Source organism: Cololabis saira, chromosome 1 (assembly GCF_033807715.1).
Source record: "Cololabis saira isolate AMF1-May2022 chromosome 1, fColSai1.1, whole genome shotgun sequence".
In the NCBI taxonomy this organism is placed as follows: Eukaryota; Metazoa; Chordata; class Actinopteri; order Beloniformes; family Belonidae; genus Cololabis; species Cololabis saira.
Genome location: NC_084587.1, coordinates 39,269,144 through 39,293,378, shown reverse-complemented (window position 1 = coordinate 39,293,378; position 24,235 = coordinate 39,269,144). Strand labels below are relative to the sequence as shown.

General features: G+C 40.1%; 1 protein-coding gene across 2 annotated transcripts in view; it reads right to left on the bottom strand.

Moving 5' to 3' along the window:
* Positions 1-3,798: 3,798 nt before the first annotated feature.
* LOC133445239 (B-cell lymphoma/leukemia 11A-like) overlaps positions 3,799-24,235 on the bottom strand; it is a 32,291-nt gene continuing 11,854 nt past the window's right edge. Inside the window, exon 2 of one of the 2 annotated variants that reach the window (XM_061722838.1) lies at positions 3,799-6,337. In XM_061722838.1, the coding sequence (XP_061578822.1) occupies positions 4,365-6,337 (1,973 nt within the window). In that variant the 3' untranslated portion in view covers positions 3,799-4,364. The remainder of the gene's footprint in view (positions 6,338-24,235) is intronic. The other variant, XM_061722837.1, reaches the window with a different exon arrangement.

Genomic DNA, 24,235 nt, shown 5'->3' with positions numbered 1-24,235 from the left:
AGTGACTGCTGTTATTTTTAGGAGTTGAGGACCTATGTCTGCACAACGAAGAGGAGTAAAGCAGGACACAACAGGCAAGGGCTGGATGTCTGTTATGGGGAAAGTATGCGTGATATGCGTAGGTTGATTGGAAGTAGGATCTGTGGGTCTGAGCACAGTTGTTCTCCTGGCAATGAACTCCAGTGATCTACAGCAAGTATGCAGAGGTAACGACTATGTCAAAGAGTACCAGAGTGTATATGTGCAAGAACACACAGAGGATAACAATTCCTTTCTCCCAGCACCCACCCAACCAGCTCCACTTCCGTGCAAACCTGCTTTATCTCAACTGTCAACACCTGGCCTGAGCAGGAACCTCTCTCTATCTGTGAACTTTAATCTGGCCTTGCAAGGCAAACAGCGCTGGGCTTGGGCAATAAGAGTGATTGGTCTTTCACATTGCACTCCAGTGTTTCTCCAGGTATAGAAGGAAACATGGAAGGGAGCGGCTGAGAGAAAAGAAATACTGGGACATTTGTGGACGCATGTGACATTAGATAAAGCATCGTGAAAAAAGAAATGAATGAGGGTGAAAAAGAAGATGTGATAGGCTAAACTAAGAGATGGAGAGATGGAGAGAGATGGAGAGAGATGGCCACAGAGCACATGATGATGATCTTCATAACCAGTTAAAACGAAACAAACAAAAAATACCCACTAAGTATGATATATATATATATATATATATATATATATATATATATATATATATATATATATATATATATATATATATATATATATATATATATATACATTTCTTTTTTTTAGCTCTTGTGTATAATCAGGTTTTACAGTATATGTTTTTCAATTAGTGTAAGTAGACGATAATAAAAAGAGAAGGCACAAAATCAGATATGTATGTAATACTTTTTATTTTCACTTTTTCAAGACAAAATGGCTGAGTGAAGAGAATTATGCAGAGAACAGCTGAAAAATAGAGTGGTATCTCCATAACTGAAACATAACAACAACAAACCTGTAAGTTGAGTGAAACCTCATAAATGTTGGTCGATGACCTTTGGTCATCAAACAGAAAAACGAGTCCATCATAATTTATCAGAGGGGAGAAAACTGAATTGATTTGATTTGCAGTGCCTCCGTTCTGAACAGAGCATGTGTGTGTATAGTCATAATAAATAATGTTGACCCGTGCCGTAGGTCAACTTCAAGTTCAGTGGGGAGCAAATAGCTTGAGCGTAAATACAGAACACAGGATGAAATCAAGCTGAAAACTTAAATGTACCTCAATACTGTCAGCATAATAACATGTACCAAACCTTTTTTTTATGATTTTTGTTCTGTTTGGAATATGCCTAGCATATACCAAATTAAAATTATTAAGCACCATGTTTTATTTTGGCTGTAAAAGACAAAAAAAAAGAAGAACAAAAAAAGTGAATAACAACAACAACGAAAGCTTTTAAGGTTGATGTTGGATTGATTGCATATGACAAAATCTCTTTTTTTCAGAAAACAGCTGGAATGTTATCAGGTGGTGCATGATCGACAACAGTAAAAAGTTGGCTACCAAGAAAACCCAACAATAGCTTGTATTACTGCATATAAAATGGCAGGAGAGAAAAATATATAAAACAAACTGAAAAGATATGTACAACCACTTATTTTTACCTCACTGTGGTCACTCCAGCGGGACTGCCTGAAAAGGCCATCATATGACCTCTCACCCTTGGGGAACACCACAGCACTTTATTTTTCAAAAACATGCTTGTATTTTCAAGCATACAAATTATTCACACTATATTATCCTGCCAAATTAAGAAAATATACGGTGGCAGCTTGTTGGGATTTTTTTCACTACAGAAAAAAAAGATTACATTGAAACCTTTAAAGAGTACAGGCAAAACAGTTAAAAATACAGGCTCCAACATAAATACTATAAGTGCCTACGCTAAGTGAACATTAATTTCAAATACCATTCTAAATACAGGAAAAAAGTAGACCATAAATGTGTTTTGAACATAGGAACTTACAAGAGTGTGCATTTTCCTATGTGTTTTAAGTTCTTTCTATATATTTATATATCGTAAATCTCTCCCCAATGCAAAATTTTATTCAACCTGAAGACTTGTGTGTAGTAAAGGCAAAACACGAGAGACATGGTCATTACAGTTCATTACATAGTGATCAAGTCTTGGACGTCGCCATGACAGAGAAGAGAAATGGTAATAAAAAATAAAAAACAAAAATTTTGACCACAATTTAAATAAGGTTCTCCCCTAAAGATATTGAAGTGTTACTTTAGAAAAATAAAATAACAATAATAATAATAAAAAAATCCCACACATTTTACTTATCTTTTAAAATCAGATTTGTAGAATTAAAATTTTTATGTACGGAGCAGTATAATTCTACAGTTTAAAACGGGATATTTCTATGGCGGTTCCTGCTTTCATACCCCCCCACCCCATCCCTACCCCCAAGAGGCAAACTAATGTTTAGTTCTCAGATGAAGACATGGCTGGCAACAGATTTTTAGTTCAGCTCCTTTTTAAAAGTTTTTTTAGTCTTTTTTTTTTTTTTAATGCAAAGCAATGTCACCACACTAATCTGTCAGCATAAGAGCAAGTTTTCCCTTGAGCGCCTAACTGTAAACTGGGAAAATTGAACAGTGCACGTAGGTAGTTCCAGATCTGTAATCTGGTCCTCATTTTATACTCAACCAACTGTACCTCCGATTAGAGAGACAGATACAGACTCCAAGGCAGAGTGACAAGTGCTATATAATAAACAATAACAAGGGATGGAGACTTATATAAAAAAATACAGCTACAATAACAACCTCTAAAGCATGACAAAAAAAGAACTATTCATTAAACTTGTCTGTAAAAAGTAGCTTGCTGAATTCAAATGCTTGATTTAGATTATCATTTTAGATAGTTTTCATGATGGGTTAATAAAAAATAGGATTCAGATTACTCCAGGGTTTCTTAATCTAATGTGGTAAAGAGCATTATCACTGCAGGGGCTTAATTTTGAATTGTAGAGACACCTGTTGAACCCACACACCACTTTGGCCCTAAATGACCCTTATAAACCTGACCAAAACCTAAACCAAAATCTGTCTCGCTTGTGACAACTAAATCCCACTCTGTAGTCGCCAAGTGACTGTTGGATTTACTGCCTGTCTGGCTGACACAGAAGAAACATAAATCTCTGCTACTTACAAATTCAAACCGGCCAACTTTTTATTTTCAAAGAAAATAAACACTCTGGAAAAATTAAGAGCTTTATGTTGGTTCAAACTATTTGTAAGAGTACCCTCTTAGTTGTACCGAAAAAAAATGCACCCAAATCAAACCCAACTTTGATCCCTTTTTAGCATGTAACATGCTAGTAAATTAAACCGTAATTGTTAAAATATCAATATATATGAGTCAGGCAGACTACCAGAGATACACATAATCCTTTCTTTTTTTTCACCTTTGTGTCAGGTGGTTCCCCATGTTCTGCTGAGTCCAAAAATGACAGCGTCACACAGGTGCTTGATGCAAGGACCTGCTTATTCCACATGTGCACAAAAAATGTTCTGTAGTAATTTATAGCTGAAACTCCGAGCTTATAGCAAAAATCTTGATTAACTAATGCAGGTAGAATATCCAAGGCACTCTTTGTTATCATTTCACACCATATTGTTAATTTAATTGCTGTTTGTAAAAGAAATATTTAATGGCAATAGTGGTGATATGGTTATGGATATATATATATATATATATATATATATATATATATATATATATATATATATATATATATATATATATACATACTGTATATTCATTTATGAGGTGTGGTGACTTCTCAATGCTGCATGAAAAATCTTTCACAAAGATCAGTTTTATGTTTGACCCTGCTTGTATGGGTGTTTGACAATGTGAAATGTGAAATGCTTTAACACAAACTGTACATGATATGTAAAACAGTATGCATTGTATGCAGCTTGGGTTTTGATAACTAATCTTTTCTTTATGTCAAGGAAATCAAAAGTATCAACAGCAACACATGTACGACCAAATCCACCAGCCAAGGACAATTTTTTTTCTCTAAGTAGCCAAAACACACCGAGCATGCTGTCCAGTTACAAAAAATACAAAACATGTAAATTATTGCACAATAGAAAGGCTCAAAAAGTTTTGATGCATTAATATCGCCCCAATGATGGATCATGAATCCAGCTTTTTTCCAGAATGGAATAAGATCAGGGCTGCACTGTGTTCTGGCATCTAACCCAGTTGTCTTCTCCACTTGCGTGTAGGCTAGCTGCTTTGTAGCCAGAGGTGCTGACAGAAAGAACTGATCTTTGTCTACTCAGTTTTAATGTCATTGGCCAGAGGGCGGTCACTGTGCCACTTCTTCATGTGTTTTTCTAGAGTGCTGTATACACTAAAAGGCATGTGGCAGATTTCACATTTGTACACATCCTTGCCCATCTGTCCATGGGTCTTCATATGGCGGGTGAGCTTCGAGCTCTGGGCACATGCATAGCTGCATAGCTCACATTTGTATGGCCGCTCTCCAGTGTGACTGCGTCGGTGAACTGTCAAGTTGCTGCAGTTCTTGAACACTTTGCCACAAAACTCACAGGTGTCACTGCGGCGGCCATCCTTGGAGCTTGGTCTGCCGTTGCCACCATGGGGCGTGCTGGCCCCGCTGCCGGTGCCGCTGCGTCCTGAAGCAGTCCGTTCACCGTCAAGCTCACAAGGGGGAGTGGAGAAGCGCAAGCTGCCGTTTTCTGATGAGTGCTCAGATGAGGAAGCGAAGGGCGATTGTCTAGAGTCCCCACCGGTAAAATTGATGAAGGGGTCCTTGAGTTGCCGGGAGGCAGCGTAACCAGCTAGCCACTGAGAGTAGACGTTCTCTGTGTTTGGGATGGTGGGCATTGGTGGATCAAGATCTTTTTCCACCTTGATGCGTTTTGAAATGGGACTGAGGGAGTCAGGACTAACCCTACCACCTAATAGCTTCCTAGACAGGCTGTCATTGCTTAAAGGCCCCAGGCCGTTAATGGTAGTGGTGGTACCATCGTCTGGCTGATCTAATTCTACAGCTGACTCATCAGTGCCAGGCTCTCGGGACAAGTTCCTGCGGTGTGGATGTAGAGCATCATTGTTCTGGTGATGTCGGGCTCCTTCTAGCAGCAGGCTGAAACGATAGTCACTCATTTTCTCTTCCTCAGTTCCAAGCTTATTTTCAGTTTCATCCTCCTCCCTCTCCTCCTCCTCTTCCTCTTCATCTTCTTCTTCCTCCTCCTCTTCCTCCTCTTCCTCCTCTTCCTCATCTTCTTCTCCATTTTCAGGCATAAGGCCATTGTTTTCACTCTTGAACTTGGACACCACTGACTTGAGAGCATCTGTAGCACTGCTCATCAGATCACTGGTACCTGGTTCAGGGGAACTAGCAGTTGAGAGACCATCATCTGACTTGGCATTAAGCGCTGATGACTTGTTCTGACAGTGCGTCTTCATGTGGCGTTTTAGTTTACTGGCCTGGGTGCAGGCATGGTTACAGAGATGACACTTGAATGGCTTTTCCCCTGTATGGCTTCGCCTGTGCACAATAAGGTTGCTCTGGAACTTGAAGGTCTTTCCACAGAACTCACAAGATTTTGCCTTGAGAGGAGTTCCAGGCTGGACTAAATTGGATACAAGATTTGGGGTGGACCGTGAGCCTGATGGGGACTGAGAGGTGGAGAGAGGAGGAGTAGCTGAAAATGGAGGCTTGGAACCTGGCTGGAATGGCTGCAGCAGTCGTTGCATAGGGTTGGGCCTGTTAGGAGACAGAGGCGGGGAACCGCCAGTGGCATTGCCAGCCAACTCACGTAGACGTCTAGAGAAGTCCATGCTCTGTGGGGGTTCTATTGGGACTGAATTCAATCTCATAACCCTGTCAAAGGCGCTAGGATGGTGGGTTGCCAAAGCCAGGTCATCCGGGCTGAGGTGGTGACGTGGTGGTGGACTAAACAGTGGCGGTGTTCGGGGGTAACGTCCCTCACGAGGTGTGGATGCTGAATCCCTGCCAGACCCAGAGCCTGGCATCCTCAGGAGGCTGTAGGGACTGCCATCAGCCAAGTGGACAGCATGGAGGGGTGGCTGGGAGGAGGCACAATCACCCCCCATCCCAGGAGCTGCAGCCACGCGGGGTGTGAGGGGGCTGCCAGGCTCACTCTCCAGATAGATGCGGAAGCCGTGGGTGTTCTGGGCATGCTGGAGCAGGAACCAGGCACTAGTGAAGGGCTGTTTGCATGTGGTGCAGGTGTAACTGCTGGGCTCATCTTTATCTGACAAAAAAGAGACACAGAGACAAAATGTAAATTGACCTGGCGAAAAAAAACAAAAACACATCATGGGTTGAGTTATTGGATTATATGATTAACATTACATCAAACTTCAAGAAGCATTACAAAAAGAAGTATGCTCAACTCGAGAGAAGAAAGTGAGTTTTAAAATAGATAAAATAAACTTTTTTAGTTTATTTATCTTAGAATTTAATCTAATTTAATCTAATCTGGATTTAATTAAATTTTTCTATTTAATTTTGTTTTATTTCATTTCTGGCATTTTCTGTCAAACCATGTGTAAAACGTTATATCCACTTTCACTCATGGCCAAAGTGAGTATTAAAAACCTGAAATTAAAACATTAAAAAAATAAATAAGCTAAATAAATAATATGCTAGAATTAAAAAAAACAACATATGAGAATTTTAAAAATATGCCTTTAAAAAAATATATATTGTAACAAGATAGGGTGAAAAACATTTGGGAAGGTACAGGAATAATTCCAACAGTAATTAACTTTCAACAGCTTTTGTGCGCTGACCTAAGATTTACCTGACAACGAACGCCTAATCTTGTTGGACACACTCATCCACCCTCCAATATCTTGTTTACAAAATGAATAAGGCAGTACATGCTTTGGATGTTGTATATTAACAATGTTAATAAATTATATCAGTATTGACCAAGAAAACACACTTTTTTAACAAAAAGAAGCAAAAAGGGGAACTTCTCTGTGTGTTTGTGTGTGGGAGGGGAGGACTTTATAAAAATGCATTTCATGCATTCCTTGTCTATTTCTGATATTTCATGCTTTATGGGTTTATTTAAATCCTCTCAGGTGAATAGAAAAGGAGAACAAGGGGAAAGCAGAAGTGAAAGCCATGCAAAATAAGAAGCATCTGGCACTTGCAAATGTGCTCCTTCTTTCATCTTTTGCCTTACTGATCCTTTACCTTTTTCGCTCTGCAGGATTTTTTTAAGTTATTTTGTTGTTGATATTAAGCCCAAAATAATAGCCATACTGTGGCAGGGAGGAAGAACAAGGGTGCATGAAAGGAGAAGATAGGCTACGTGTGCATGACTGTGCCTATGAACGAACCCTAAGATGGTGGGTGGATAGTCCTGCATGTTTTAGGCTGGCTGTGTGTGAGAGACAAAGGGGCTGAGAAAGGGCTGAAAAACATTGCTGCTTTGAAAAAAGATGGTTGGTGTGGACGAGCACACGACTGAGTTTGGCATTTTGTGGTTCCACTTTCTACGTCCTGTCCACAGCCACAGTGGCCCCCTCTGAACAATCTCACTTAAAGACCAGAACACAGAACAAAATGTGCACCCAATCAGACCTCTACGCAAACCTTTTTCTCTTGACTGAAAAGAGTTGGAGGGGGTATAATGGTAAATTATGGATCATTACAATCTGCAAAAATTACAGTTAATTGCTGCCACCTGCAAGGGGTTTTGACCCACTATGGAATTTTTCCATCATAAAAAAGCCATTTGCCCATACGCATTTTTGCTCCCTCTCTCATAAGCACAAATAAAATGTGCCCATTACACCGGCTTTGGCCCCATGTACGTTTCCTGATTATGTGTGTGTTTTTACGGCTTGAAGTAGAAAGCCCCATATCACTCGTAAAACGTTGCAATAACCTGTGCTCTCCTGTACACTTTTCTTTGATTTGCAGCCTAGACACACTTCCTCTACCCGGCCCTAATGTGCAAGAAGAGAGTGCATATGCATGAGGACGAATATAGATGATTTTTTTTTCTGTTGTTTGTGAAGGACAAGAGGGGGAGAAGGGGTTGGGGGTGTTGCTACAGTGTTGTGTCTGTCAAATGAAAGAAATAACTGAGGAATCCTGAAAGTGAGGGACGGATGCTGAGGAAAAAGAAACGGAATGAACGAGGGAGAGAAGATGTGGCGTGAAGGGGATATTTCTAATGAAATCCATCACCATTGCTGAAGGACACAAGGGACACAACACAACACTTAGAAGACTATAGTACTTTTTTATGTGCTTGTCATAATGAGTATATCTGAGCAATGCAATCACACATCCATCTAAGGACATTTGAAAAACAGTTAAACCTACTAAAACCAGTGATTAATTGTTATTTCAGTTCAGGCAGGGAACACGTTGATGGGCATTAGCAAGATACACCAATGCACGCTCAGATTCACAACAATGACAAAGAAGATGTCCAAATAAGCCCACTATTGTTCTTAATAGCTGTCCTCAAAGGGATGGAAGGACAGTTATTCAAAAGGATGAAAGACATTTTGACAAGGCGTTTGATGTTTTTCTATTTTTTCCAGTATGGAGGAACACAGAACTGTGCGAGGGAGGAAGGATGATCTTACAAATTAGTTTGTCCTCTAATGGAATAAAAGAGAGCTCCCACTCTCTGTCTGTTACTCTCCTCCAAGTAACTTAAAGTCTGTGGCGAGTTAGGGCTGGAGAGCAAGAGAACTGGGGCTAATGCTGGATCTCCAGGTCTCTTTGAAATAGGATCAGCAGAGAGAAGAAACCACACTGACAAACCCTTAGCTGCCATTTCATGACAGGGGCTGAAGAAGGGGGACTTCGGAGGAGAAACGAAAGAAAGTGTATAGCAGACCCAAAAGAGGAAAGAAAATAAAAGAATAATGGAGAAACGGAAAGAACGAGAGATGAAGAGGCCAGATTAGGGAAAATAGTCAAAGGACAAAAATATGGGGTTTACCAAGTCCTTCGATGTCTTTCAACACATAGCCAGGGTTGCAATTATGACACCAGCAATGGACATTGTATTACCAGATAATATGATCTAAGGCATGTTTAAAAAGGACTACATAAACGGAAAAGAAAGAAGGGAAATGATGGACCTTTCAAGAGTCTAGGTTACTGAGCTTAGTTTAGACAATATTGTTAGTGACCAAAATAAAAACCTGGTTTTTCATCATACTACAAATACTCAGATAACTACAACATCCCATTCCTCTTAAACCCTCCAACTAAAACATGGCCAAAAACACAAAAGAGCAGGCAACAAAAGACAAGACAACATTGATGTCCTAGTTAAGAAAGCACACCATAGCTATACTCCCTGAAACTTCTAACCATGCATTTAAACGTTGACAGACTTGACCTCTTATTTATTTATTTGTCCTTGACCAACCCTGAAATGGGGCTCAAGCTGTTCTATGGCCATGCAGCTTTCACTGATATTGGTCATTTAGCTAATGGAGGAATGAGCAAACAGGATTAGCATGCAGGTCTCTCAAAAGGAGACGCAAGGAAGGAGCAGAGGCAGAAGACACAGGGAACACGGCAAGTCATGGCCATTTCCTGAAGTTATCAGTTGCTGTGGCTTGAGAGAGCACTCACACTCACACCTTAAAAGTGATTATGCTAATAGCAGGTCTTTGCCAATATTCATAAGTGTTTATAGGTGTTGGAGTGAGTGCTTTGGGAAGATGGAGGGTTGTCAATACAATGCCTCTTAAGAGTACCTCGGCCGTAACTGCCGTTAATGTGATTACTACTCTGTTTATGTCATTAGGGTATTCACAGTCAGGGATTGGACAGGGGTGAAGGGGGTGAAGCAGGAAAGGAGAGGTTGAGTGAAAAGATGGGGGAGTTGCCGAGACTCACATAAGAGCGCTTCTTTAGTTAACTGCTTTTATACATTCATTCTCTAGTCAATTACTTTCAGAAGAACTGGATGTATATGGAAAATGGAAAATAGCTATATTTATTTAGCAGTTGCTTGAGAGAGAAATGCAAATGTGTAACATGTGATGTCTCATCATCTCTAAGCTGCGTTATCTGTCTGCTTCTGTTTGTATTTGGGAAAATACCGGATAGCGCAAATTGGCTGGCCGTGACCTTCCGACTTATTTCAATATCTCTATCTGTTGATCTGTGGTTCTCTGCCACACACCCAGATTCATACACTCAGTTTGCTGTCCAGGGCCAGGCTTGTAGAAGTGCACTGCACAGGCAAACAAAGACAAAAAGCTTGTTTGACCAACACTTTCACCTCAGACAAAGCCAGACGGAGAAAATGCACCTTATTTAACAGAAAATCAATTAACACAAATTTTTGCTGAGCCAACATTACACAGTTGAGAGTTGAGCTCAACTGCCACTTCCACTAGATATTTCACAAACAAAGAAAAAAAAGAGGGGGGCATAGAGAGATGTAGTAAGAAATAGCTAATACAGCAAAAGATGGAGGTGCAGTAGACTTGGAGAAGAAAAGCCTGGCTGGCGTGTACAAGTGACATGGGTAAAGATGCAAGATAAAGATGCAAGGTGGTCTTTGAGGGCCTGTGCCCAGTATTAAGTAATCTGTTGGCTGTGTGCTCTTCTCCAATCAGACTTTTACACTTCTTACATTTCCTTTCTCCCTTCTCTTGAAAGTTGATAAGAGCAACTGAATTTCTCTGAGCCAGTGAGAAACCCCTGTGGACAAATGGCACCCACTCAGGGACCAATGACTTGATGCAGCATATGAAACCTAGTATTGTATGTGTGTGTGTGTGTGTGTGCATGTGTGTGCTGGGGAAGCAGAATGTTTCTTTTATACAAAGTACATGTGTACTCACTGTTAGCCAGTATGACTACATGACATTTTGAATGAATCTGTAGGGGTGTGTGTGTTGGGAAAGTTGTATGCAAAAGAGGTAAAAGCCACAATCATTTTGAAATTAGCATTCCTACTGTGTCTTTTTCCCTGTGTGACCTTACTCCCTTTGATCCTTTCTAAGTTGAACTGTGTTTGAACTGACTATGCAACCCACCCATCTATCCATCTCTCTCTCTCCATCTATCATTCTATGCATTCATTCATCCATTACAACTAGGCCCCACTGGACATCTTCGCGCTTGCTTTCAGATCGCATCCAACAGGCCTTATGATAAGTTGGCCCAGCCGTATCTCCGATGTAGTTTATTACTGCTCTGTTTACTGATGACAGTGGAAGGCCACACTATTGTTTTTTTTTTTTTTATCCTAGGTCTAATGGCAACACTGAAAACACCTCTGGGCCTCGACGCTTAAGCCGTCTAATTAAACGGACCATCGCTTAAGTAAGCATCCACGGAGATTATTTATTGCATTGGGATACGATTCACAAGATCAAAACATCATCAACAAAAGACGATGCTCAGAGGACAAGGAATTAAATTAAGTAGGGGAATAAAAGAAACTGCCAAGAATCACGTTAAGCACACATATCCAGGTACATAAGAAGACTTAATCAAGCAGGAGTATTTTTGGACACGGGCAATATCCCAGATGGGCCAGAAGTCTCTGAGCACATCAGAGGGGAAATGTGAAAAGTGTTCTGTCAAAGACAGGATATGTCTCAATAACCTGCAGCCGGGGGGGGCAGGGGCGGGGGGGGGTCAGAGTAAATATGACAGAAGTACATTTAATACAGTAGAATATGATAAAATATATGAACATTGATGGGCTTCTTTGTTATTAAAATACAGTCTACGACATCCAGATGAGTGTTTCATCCCTGTTTGAAATGCTATGACAAGATAGCCCCCACATGACATGAGCCAAGCAGCCTGAGCTTCACTATCTCTGCATAGCTCAGCTTATGACAAGCTGGCGTCCCCGCAGAAAGGATGGAGGGGGACCTGGGAGGTCGACTAGCTGCACATTTCTGCATAAATCTCCAGATAGATAGCATCAGGAGAAGAGAAACCAGGGAGGGAGGCCAGCAAGCGGCGAAGGATGATAAGGCCCGCAGGGCAGGGCATTCGACACTGTCAAAACTGTTTCATCCTTGGCTATTGGATAAGTGAAGCGAGTTATAAGCCTGCATACCATTTGCCAGGATGCAATTCGGCTTCACCAGAGCATACAAGGCCCTGTATCTGACCTCTCTTCTTTACTTCTCCTTGACATGCAGGGAGATGGACAGAGCATCACAAACACAAGATCTGAAGCAGGCATACTGTTCCGATAAACAGCTTTTGACCAATAAAAGGCACTGACATAAACTGTAAGGAGGAAACATGGAGCTCCTCCATGAATTAACAAACAGGAACTGTAAACTGCCAGCCGCACTTATATCATATTTGACAGGTCTGCCATTTGTATGCAATTTGTATTAAAATCCAACAAAATATTGCGTATAGGGAGCAAAAACATTTACTGAGTACAGGTTTAATTGTTTTTGCCATGTTGTGTTTTGATGTTTTTCCCACTGTAAATTCACAAGAATACAAACAAAAAAGACCAATTCTACATTTGGCCTCTGGGAGGTAGCCAGAAATAGCAAAGACGAAAGCTGAAGTTCCAACTCACTATAGATGAGATCAAAACGTTGACTTTGTTTTATGTTTAAAACCGGCTTTCATCTCCAACACTGAATGTGGAGACTTCTATTATGTCAAGCTTTTTAAAGGGACTGGTTTGTTTGTCATCGCGACAGCACTTATCATGAGCTGAATTTCACATTGTTGAGTGATTTCTCATTTCAAAGAGTCCAATATGCGGGCAAAGCTCAGATCAAGTACTGAACAATTCAGTGCACAAATCTAGTGATTCAGTTTACAGAAAAGGAGTGGCCGTGCCCATCGGCAACCACAGGCAGCACAAAGGGAGCGACCAAGTAAATGCTGAGAGACGATGAAAGAGATAATTGGAGTTAATCTAAAACTAAAGCTGCTGTATCAATGATGTTAAACCCAGCTGTAAGTGAAGCAAGCCCTTTCGTAAGGATAGTTAATAAGAGGAGCCAAAAAAATAAACTAATGATGCTGAATTGTAAAACCCTGCTTTTACCTCGACACCTACTCCAGCCCCATCCATCCCTGCCTGGCCACACAGATAAGCCAGGTCAGAAATCAGGTTCCACGACAGACTGGATTGACCTTGTTAAGCACTGGAAGTGACAATGGGAAGGCAACTGGCCTAAATTGGCCTCAATACTCTTGGCTTTGGCTCGACAGTGGGAAAGCGACAAATGCCCCCCTCATCTATTCCTCATCCGTCTCTAGTGTTGGACTACAACACGCACAAACAACTGTGTCACAATATTCCACTCATCGACTTCACTCATTCATTTAGCACTGCAACAATCTGAGGCCCCGTTTACACGGAGCAAAAACGGAGGCGTTTTCATGCGTTTTGGCCGTTCGTTTACACGAAAACGCAGCTCAAAGCCCGCAAAAACGATCATTTCTGAAAACTCCGGCCAAAGTGGAGATTTTCAAAAACTCTGTTTTCACGTTTGCGTCTAAACAGAGGAAAACGGAGGAAAACAGAGGAAAACGGAGATTTAAGCTTCAGAACGTCACATTATGCACCAGAAACTCACCAGCGTCATGTGTGCGACCTGTGTTTACAATTAGTTTGGCCACCGTCAATATTTTCTTGTATTTTACCTGTTTTATATTCTATATAAAAGACTCTCGTTCCGTCTTGGAAGTAAAGCCTGAATTATGGTCCCGCGTTAAATCGACGCGTACCCTACGCCGTAGGCTCTGCGTTGGTGTAACGGGGGACCATAATTCAGCCTTAACTGGAAGTTACACGTGTCATTTGTTGATGTTTTTTCCAGGATTCTGATTGGCTGGCAAGACGTTAACAGCGTTTTCATGCGGGTTCTTGTAAACGGGGATATTTTTGAAAACGTAGAGGGGAAAATATCAGTTTTTGTAAATACCCGGCTACGTGTAAACGTGGCCTGAAAATAAATGCATTCTGAAAAATGTAAGGGATGAAATAGTATCCTTATCTAAGCATGTAAAACAGCATGAGGGTTTATTTAACATGCTTCGGCTGTCAAATGCACTTAGGTCACTGGTAAAATTTCAATTGTCTTTGCCCCGCTGCTAAAGTGGAGAAGTGTTAGGAGACACAAAGTTATGACTGATGTTGACTTGAGTTGTTTGTTCCTTGAACACACTAGCAGTACCCCCAGAAGCTCTCCAGCATGGTCATCATCATTTAAATACCAGTGAACAAGGGCTGTTTTAAACATGCAGTTATTTTTCACCCTGTCCCACCACCTCAGGGTGAGAGGACCAGGGCATGTGAGCTCGGGCCAACCATAGCAGCTCGTTATGCACAGGAGCCTCAAGGCATTGTGGAGGGACATGGCACTTTAAAACAAGAGGGCCAGTGTTAAGAGTGTCCCGAGGCCCGGAGCTGTGGAGGCTGAGGGTTTAACACGCGTCCCATCTGGTGTGTGTGACTGTGCACACGGTGGTCGAGTGGTTAAGGAAGCATCAATAGCCACTCTTTAGATCGAGGGCTGTCTCAGGGTCAGCTGTGGCTCAGAAATTTGTTTTCCCTTACAAGCAGAGATGATAAAAAACAGAAGGTGACTCTGTCACAAGTTCAGTGTGATTTTTTGAAAATGTTAAAAGCCATCCTTTACAGAGCCTCATTTTACCAAGCTGATATCACTGCAAGGAGAAATCTAGTGAAGCAACAGACACAAAGTTCTGAAAATGTGTAACAGGATGCATCCACAAATGGCAAGACCTCAGTGCCACAACCCACCACCATCCAACCATCCAATCCTCCATGCGCCATTCTATTATTAATTCATTGAGGAGAAAACTGTGCTGGGGCAAATCTTGATTAAAATTGCAAAATGGCCTCCTGTTCAGCCCTATTTCAGCCCCTTGAAGACATTCTGACAGAAGCAGGAAGAGACATGGCAGAGCAAGGAAGTGGTCAGACAACCAAAGTGACCTACATATGTTTCCTTGGGTGCTCCTCTGCTCAGTGTTAAAGCTTAAAAAGCAGCGTGCTAGATTATGTAGAGGCTTGGTAGCAACCCAAAGGAGCACCTTTGTGACATGCTCTTTTTAGGGCTGGGCGATATATCGAGATTTTAATATATATCGATATATTTTCAAACACGATATGGTACGAGACAATATCCTTTATATCGATTAAAAAAAAAAAAAAAAAAAAATCTTTTTTTTTTTTTACATTTTTTTTTTAATGATTTTGATATAGCTTATTTTGTGACAAATTGACTTGAATGTTTTATTTGAGATTTGCACAAATGTTTTGTTATTTGCACAACTGTCAACCTCAGTGGAAAAGTCTGCCTGTTACTGTCTACATTGTATTAATTGCACAGTGTATTTTAATTTAATTGTTATGCAGGAAAGGGATATTTGTTTTATTTTATTCAAGAAGCATTTTTATTCTATATATGCAGGCAGTTTATTTTTATTTCATTTGTTTTATACATTTTGATATTGTGCAGACCTCTGTTAATAAAGGAACCTGTGTGACATTTGGCACGAGGCTTTGTATTAAAACTGACTGTTTTTTTAAGGGTTTGCCTCAGAAAAAAATGAAGCTAACAGAGATGCTATGCTATAATGCTTTGGGGGATACCCCAATTAAGGCACAGAAAAAATATCGAGATATATATCGAGTATCGCCATTTAGCTAGAAAATATCGAGATATGACTTTTGGTCCATATCGCCCATAGCTCTTTTGGACAAATGCCTCAAAAATGGCAGCAAATATATGATACAATATGTACATTGAAGTGAAGAATATTCAAAATGTCACAAGATTGCATTAAATATGCTAGAATAAAAAAAGACTGTACAGTTGAAAACCTTGTGAAGTCAGCCAATAAATGTACATGTAACGTTTAACATCAATTACAGCCTGTAAGATGGATGGACCATATGCTTGGCACGCTCCACACAATTCTTCATCTTTGAGACTCTCAGCACAAGATTCCTTTCTGCTAATTGAAGACATGTGACCGGCCTCTATCGCAACAAAGGAATGGATGGTAAAATAGTGGAGAACAGGAGAAAGGTTGAAGCTCATGAAGCCAACAACTAGGAGCATATTGTCATTTTGACATCCTTCCAATAGGTGACACAATCACGGATACTTGTGAAAGTAATCTGAAATCATCCTTAACACCGCCACCACTGCAGTTGCATCACACGCTGTTAAAAACACAGCATGTGGATACTTCCACTTACTCTTTTAAGGGGTGTGTCAGGAACATGCATAGGTCCAAGCAGTCGTGAGTATGATATTAATTAAGGTAGCCAACAAGTAGGTTCCTTTGTGCCCAGATGTAGAGCATAAATCAAATTTTTAACAAGGCTAGGGTCCTATGATCTCAAACCAGGCTGCATAGCCATGCCAAAAATCTGTCTGAGTCTAGGGCTCCTATAGATCACCACTTTTATAAGGGGCACTGTAGCAACCTACCCTGGGGTGGGGGGTGGGGGGCAAAAAAGAGGAGCAGAAAAGGAGGGTGGCAAAAAGGGGACAGGGGCTATTTCTATTAGGTCAGTAGGTTTAAGTGAGCATGTGTGGAGCTGTCGTGTGTGCATGAGTACTGCATACAGGTTACAGTATGTGCTGCACAGCAAGACATTAATCCATGCAGGACAAAATTGATGGAACGTTGTGTTTCTGTGAAAGGAATCAATTTATGGAACAATCTGAACAAAGAAAACAAAGAATCCAAATCAAACATTACATTCAAAAGAACAATTAAAACCTGTATGTTAAGGAAATATAACGAAAAATGTTGAGTTTGATTGACATACCCGTAGGCGGTGGTAATTTTATTTAATGTTATTTTAATTTTATTTTAGTTGTTTTTATTCACTTAGTTTTCTTTTTTTTTTTTTAATTATTATTAATTTATGTTATTTGTGAAAGGGGCAGATCAGATAAGATTCTTCTTCTTTCTGCTCCCTTTTCATTCATAAGTTAGGAACATTTGTATTTGTGTTTGTATTAAATTGTTTTGTTTTTTGAATGAAATAAAGAATAAAATGAAATTAAATGAATGAAAATTAATCCAAGTTTTTTAAAAAGGCTCTGTATAAAAGCCAAAAGTAACAAGCACTAAGAAAAAGAGCGACTGGGACAGGTGACAGGGACATAGTCAGAGGTACAAACTTTTGCATAATCTTCATACCATTCTGTTTTATATACATCATAAATACACACAATAAAGAAATACCCAGTTGAGCTTTTAAACTAGATATACAGGACATGTGAAGATAGCCTGAGTGCCTTTGGTGACAGAGGGATTTATTCAGAGGCAGCTGCAGGACAGGACAAGCGCACAAACAGACTGACAGACTGGCTAAAGGACTGGTTTAAAAACAGGCTCAATCCACCTGCGAGCCATCATCTTTTCTGCATAGAAAGGGCCTGTGTACTCACACATTTCACAGCAGGCAATGGAAAGACACACACGTACACAAATTCACACACGTACAGAGCTAATAGCTAATTGGCAGGTATGTAAATCCACACTTACACTCACTGGAGTACATCCATTAATCCTAACAAACCGATGTGTTCTACACTGGCAATGTTACTAGATCGTAAGCTATGTACATATAGGTTCGTGTAGAAGTGCGTGAATTTGAATTACCGGCTAATCAGACGATAATAGAGATGTTTTTTTTTCAATGCTGCCCTTTGTAGCACCAATTGAAATGTATGTGCCAAATCTTTGTGTCACTGTAACTGCCAATGCAAATGCAATGCTTCTCAGAATTAAAAGAGATCTTACTCCAAACACTTTTCTTCCTCACTCTCTTTTTCCCCCTCTCTCTCATGTCAATTTAACATCACAGCTCTGACAGGAATGTAACTCTGCTCCTTGCCAACATGAACCCAGGTTCTCAAGATCCATCCTGTCACTTTAAGCTGGGCTGACAACCCCTGACTGACACAGGGGTTGCAGGGGCAGCGACCCCAGCAGACTGCTTATGTTGCATTCCCAGAAATGAACTTTGTTTGCGCAAGGTCAAACTATAAAGGTCCCATGTACTCATTCCATACATGTCCAGCTGATATGGTGCACGTCTACAGAAAATCCTCAGAGGCCTGAGAATGCAGTAACTATCTTGTACAGTTTTGACACGGGTGTATTGATATACAAGGGCACAGAAACACACGGTTGGTCCTAAACATATTGTGTGACTGTTATTGCTAGTTTTATACTCCATCAGCTATTTAAAAAGATGAATAGCTGAACAAAAATGGTAAACAAATGAAAAAAACAAAGGTATTATCTGAAGAGGAAGGTGTGCAGGTGAGAGGTGTTAAGAAGGGCATTAAAAGCTATTAGGAGGAGGAGGAGAAAAAAGAAAAAAAAAGTGGTGGACAGCTTTACACTGCAGCACCCCATTCTAGATTACATTAATGGCAGCTGCTTCCTTTGTGCAGTTTTATGGCCCGGCCCCAAGAAAAAGCTGCTAAAATTTCATTTAATCTGCTGCAGAAACTCAAGTGTCTGTGAGCCACTCAAACAAGGACTAAAAGCACCATGCTCATATAACTGAGACAAAATAATGCTAATAATATCTCTCCAATAGGCCGACATTTTGTGAAACCAAAGAGGGCCTGCCACTGTCGGCGGTGCATGGGAAACTGGCCTACTCTCCCAGTCCAGTGACAGACCCCTATAGTGGGCGAGGGCCAGAAAACATCCTTCTTCCCTCCTCTCCCCCTTTATATTTACCCCCTGTTCATCCTATAAAGACATTAGGTTAAGTTAATGGCTTAAACTAGCAAGCGCAAACCCCAATTTCATTTAGCATACTGACGCTACCGCTGATCTATCGGGGTCAAATTATACACCTACACTTATGTTTTGGACTGATTTGTTTATTTTGCTTTGCCCTAGGGCTGTGCGATTAATCGATTTTAAATCTAAATCGGATTTATTAATCACAATCGATGTTAAAAAAAGGAAAATCGGAAAATCAATTTTCCTTTTTTGCAGCTTTTTTGCAGCTTTTTACAGACAGAGCTCGTCTAGTCATCTTTGTTTGGTCAAGAAAATTGTAAATGTTGTCACTTTACTAAACTCAAGGAGGATTTACAGTATCTTTCAATTGCACTTCATTCCCAATAGGGAAATTTGTTTGCTATTTTTCTTTAAAAATGAAGATAAAATATTTGAAACAATTTATTCCATTGTCTTTTATAGTTTTACCAAAAAATATCGAAATCGAAATCGAAAATCGGGTTTTCAGAGAAAAAAATCGGGATTTTATTTTTGTCCAAAATCGCCCAGCCCTACTTTGCCCCATTCAGTTAATTTCATTTCAGGATATATGTGACCCAAAGAAAAAACTAAATCCTCAATCCAAAAAGATGGAAGTCAAATGCATGGGTGAAGGTTATAATGGTCAACATCTCTACACCTGCATGAATTAGCGATGACGAGAGGAGTCAGGTTACTTTACATCCCACCTGAGAAGGTCTCACTTGCGCAGCACTCATCCGCTCGGGATTAGCTTAGGCTTTACAGGCGGATTGCACATTGTAACACTGATGGAGCATGGCCACATAAATTGAAAAAGTTGTAGATTTTTCTCTTTGACTTGCGAGCTTGACAGGTGTTTCCTCTCAGTGTAATATTTGCACAAAACCTAGAAACACAGTAATGCCTAACATGTGCCCGATACTCATTGAGCTTGCTGACTTTGTGTCATTGTTACCTATCTAAGACTGTGGAGAGTTTTTAGAAGGCTTGAGTTTTTCTAAAAGCAAAAACAACTGAACCAAATACTTTGTTTGGTTTTGATCTGATTTCTTGAGAAAAATATGACTTAGGCCATTATTTTAAGACTTGTAACTGAGAAGAATATTTTCATTGTTCTCATAACTATGAGGGGGATCTTTTCTTAGTTCTAAAAAGTCATATTTCAAGAGAAGTGAAGACGATTTAATTTTGGATGAGAGTAACTGACATCAGTAGCAACAAAATCCCTGAGGCCCACTAAAAAACACATTTCTTTTGTCCAAGACACACAAAAGGAGAAAAAATATATATTTTCAAAGCAGAATATACATATGCAGAAATACAAGCAGTCACTTCATGAAGTCTCTGCTTACACATGACAAGACTGACTCCTTCCCCTGTATTTGCAGTCTAGGTACATTCGCTGAGCCATGTATCTCATATGCCTGTGTGCAATTCTATCACTTATAGATTCTCATATTTAATATTTTTCTATATATATTTATATATATATATATATATATATATATAGGGAGAAAAAAATGATAATCAAAATACCATACTTTTCATTTAATTTCTTCTTTTTAAGAAAAGAAAAATCAATGTTTACAAAAGCCAACTAATATGAGTCACAAAGAGTAAAAAGAGAAAGCAGAACACAGAAGCAAATGAGTTCTAATGAAGACATGGAAAGCTGTGCGGGGAGGGTTGGGGGTCTGGACAAATTAACCTTTTTAATTGGTGAGTGCTAGTCCCCTTTGGACCCTGCAGTTGGATCCAGAGTGCTGACAGATGATGAGTGGGAAATGGCAGACCTATTGCTGGCAATCTGGCCCCGCAACTTGGCAGACCACCACTGTACCAGAGCCTGGGGAGATCAGGGCAACATCCACCACGGAAAGCGTTCCCTGCCAGACCACTCACTGGCAGAAATGAGCTTGTCTCAATAAAGGTATAAATAGAGAATGGTTATCTTGGCACTTTGAACTATGGGATAAAGGGCTGTCATAAGAGAGTCTGGTTTCTTGTGCGATAACAGAATACTACCTGGTCAAGAAAAAGAAGAAAGCGTTTTGCTTTAATGAAAGGGAGAGAAAACCAGTTTGACAGGTATGAGAAAGGTTGTTATGGGACTGAGGAAATGCACACTGAAAAATTCACACACCATTTGAGATAACCTGAGATTGTACTCATGCACACAAGGCATTTTTTAAGCTTCATACATCTTGCCCCATGCTCACAGACGAGCCAGATGCAAGAGAAAAACATCAGAGAGGAAAACTTCCTGTCTGTCTGTGTGTCTGGATGCAACAACCATGTTTATGTCTGGGGAAACAAGGAAAACAAACATCAAGGTCAGAAGAGCTGGAGTCTGTCCAAGCGATGGATAGCCTCTTCTTAACACGGCTGCAGCCCTGTTTTAACATACACCCCCGGGGGCTGGACGGGCAACAAGATTGAAACATAACCCTTAGGTAGGATTGCTTTTTGTATATCAGAACTTTTACACTGTAAAACCCCCTCCCACACATTTAATACTTTTTACCTGACGTTGTAGATACACACCCCTCAACAGCACACAGTCATAGCAAAAGATTGTTCTCCAAATCTCCTTTTAGGTGCCAAATCTCTTTGCACAAACATGCCTTACACTAGAATGTTTGGTAATGCCCTCGTCTCTCAATTGCTGTCTTGACAGTCACTTTTTCACCGTCCAGTGGATAGTTAGAGCAAACATAATCCTGATGCCCACTCTTTAAGACTAATTTTCCTGAAATTCATAAGAGATGGTCTCCACTAAAACAAAGAGTCACCAGTCACCATATTGTCACCCTTTGTCAGTCCATCCACACTTTATCTTCTTCTGACCTTCCCTCTCTCTCTCTCTCTCTCTCTCAAGCAGATCACATTGGACATCTTTTAGTCACGTCATGTTAGGGCTGGGCGATATATCGAGATTTTAATATATATCGATATATTTTCAAACGCGATATGGTACGAGACAATATCGTTTATATCGATTTACATTTTTTTTTTATTATTTTTTTTTTAATGATTTTGATATAGCTTATTTTGTGACAAATTGACTTGAATGTTTTATTTGAGATTTGCACAAATGTTTTGTTATTTGCACAACTGTCAACCTCAGTGGAAAAGTCTGCCTGTTACTGTCTGAATTGTATTAATTGCACAGTGTATTTTAATGTAATTGTTATGCAGGAAAGGGATATTTGTTTTATTTTATTCAAGAAGCATTTTTATTCTATATATGCAGGCAGTTTATTTTTATTTCATTTTGATATTGTGCAGACCTCTTTTAATAAAGGAACCTGTGTGACATTTGGCACGAGGCATTGTATTAAAACAGTTTTTTTTAAGGGTTTGCCTCAGAAAAACATGAAGCTAACAGAGATGCTATGCTATAATGCTTTGCGGGAAACCCCAATTATGTCACAGAAAAAATATCGATATATATCGAGTATCGCCATTCAGCTAGAAAATATCGAGATATGACTTTTGGTCCATATCGCCCAGCCCTACGTCATGTGTAGCCATACAAAGAACGATGCGAAAGTCCATAAAACCTTATACTCCGCTTGTTCAGGCAATTACATACCCATTATCTATAAGCATCTCCCTAAAATTTCATGTGCACAACTTTCGCCTTAAAATGTTTCCATCACTCTCTTTCCCTTCTCTGCCTCAATCCAAAGCACAAACACACGCATGCATATATATATATATATATATATATATATATATATATACATATATACACACACCAGACACATGGCCGGAGAGAGCAGACTACCATCTGGGAGTAGTGGCCGGCTTTGTCTGGGGGGGGGGGGGGTTAAAGCGCCGAGAAGACCCCCCTTTAATACTCACCCATAAACCATACACTCAACTCTTACAATAGCCCCCCAACACCCTTCCCATCCCACTGCTTGAAGTGTGAGAGCTCTCTTCTCATACAATCTGCACATATACATATGCAAATTAGCAGGAGGCATTATAAAAACAACCATCCTCTCACACTCTCACACATACACGGTACCAAGAGACTCAGTGGTAGCAAAGTCGCCACACTAGTTTTATGGAAAAGAAAGCACGCAATTCTCCGAAATAGAGCAAGATTTGAAAGGCTGGAAGAAATGTGGGAGGATAAAAAGAAGAATCCTCTCTTCAAATAATAAACTAATCTGAGCATGTGTGAAATACATGCAAATGGGATTGCATGCATTTACATGGAGACACAAACACATGCGCACACAGACAGGCAAACATACATTATCCATGTTTGCCCTGGAGCCTGTATGATTTATACATAAAGACTCCCTCCATCCATTGATACAAGATGTTAGAAAATCTGTTCCCAGATTGAACAGCACACACAATTTTATATGGGACACCTTTTGATATTTCCAATGTACGCATAGGAGGGTATTTTTTTTCTTACAACCACCAGGCATTTATGTTAAAAAAATAAATAAATAAATAAATAAAGATGATAAAAGATGAAACAAGTTCTACTTGGCTGCACTTAAACATTTAACTTTTGTATTATCTATAGTCAAAGACCACAAAGGATCTGACGAGAGCAAAAAAATGGTGAAAAATACAGCTCCGTAAAAAAATGTGAAACAGTCATGAACCTGCAAAACTAGCAACAAAGTCCCTTCTGCTTTAGTCATAAACACATTTTCATAATCAAGTTATTTGATCCTATTATTTTCATGTCAACATTGTGACCATGTGCATTTGTAAACAAAGTCTATCACAGGAAGCAGCGAAACAGAACAGACAAATGAATGACTAAACCTTGGACTATATTGCTTGACAAAACTTTGTGATCTGCCATGTTTGTGCATCGTTAGTGTGTACACTTAACGCACATGAGATGCAACAGTGAAACTAAGTATTCACAATTTCCATTTCTGAACCATATGAAGATATCATTTGAGAGATTTTGTTATCGGAAGAGCTGGCGTTAATAAAACATTTCTTCCCCACACAGCAGCTCATTATGTACATCTTCCATATCAAATTCGTTCACCCAGTTTTCACCATGCTCAGGTTTACTGTAATGTTTCCAGATTACAATAGTGGTGTTAAGCTCATGTTGCCCCATCAAGAGTGGAGCATCAACAACAACCAAACACTTTTCCCTCTTCTTTTCCCACCCTGTTTACGACCAGATCCATTGGTGTCTCACTTTGTTCCCACGCTCCTTTGCTTCTTTTTTCTCTCCTCTGCTTTGTCCTGTACCCTCAGGTTAGAGGTTCTCTCTGTTTCCTCCTCTAAAGCCTGGAAAACAGAGCAGGAGGATGAGAGGAGGAGAGGGGAGAGACAAGAGGGCCCGGGCGATGAGGCCTGCCCATTCGCCTCCTTC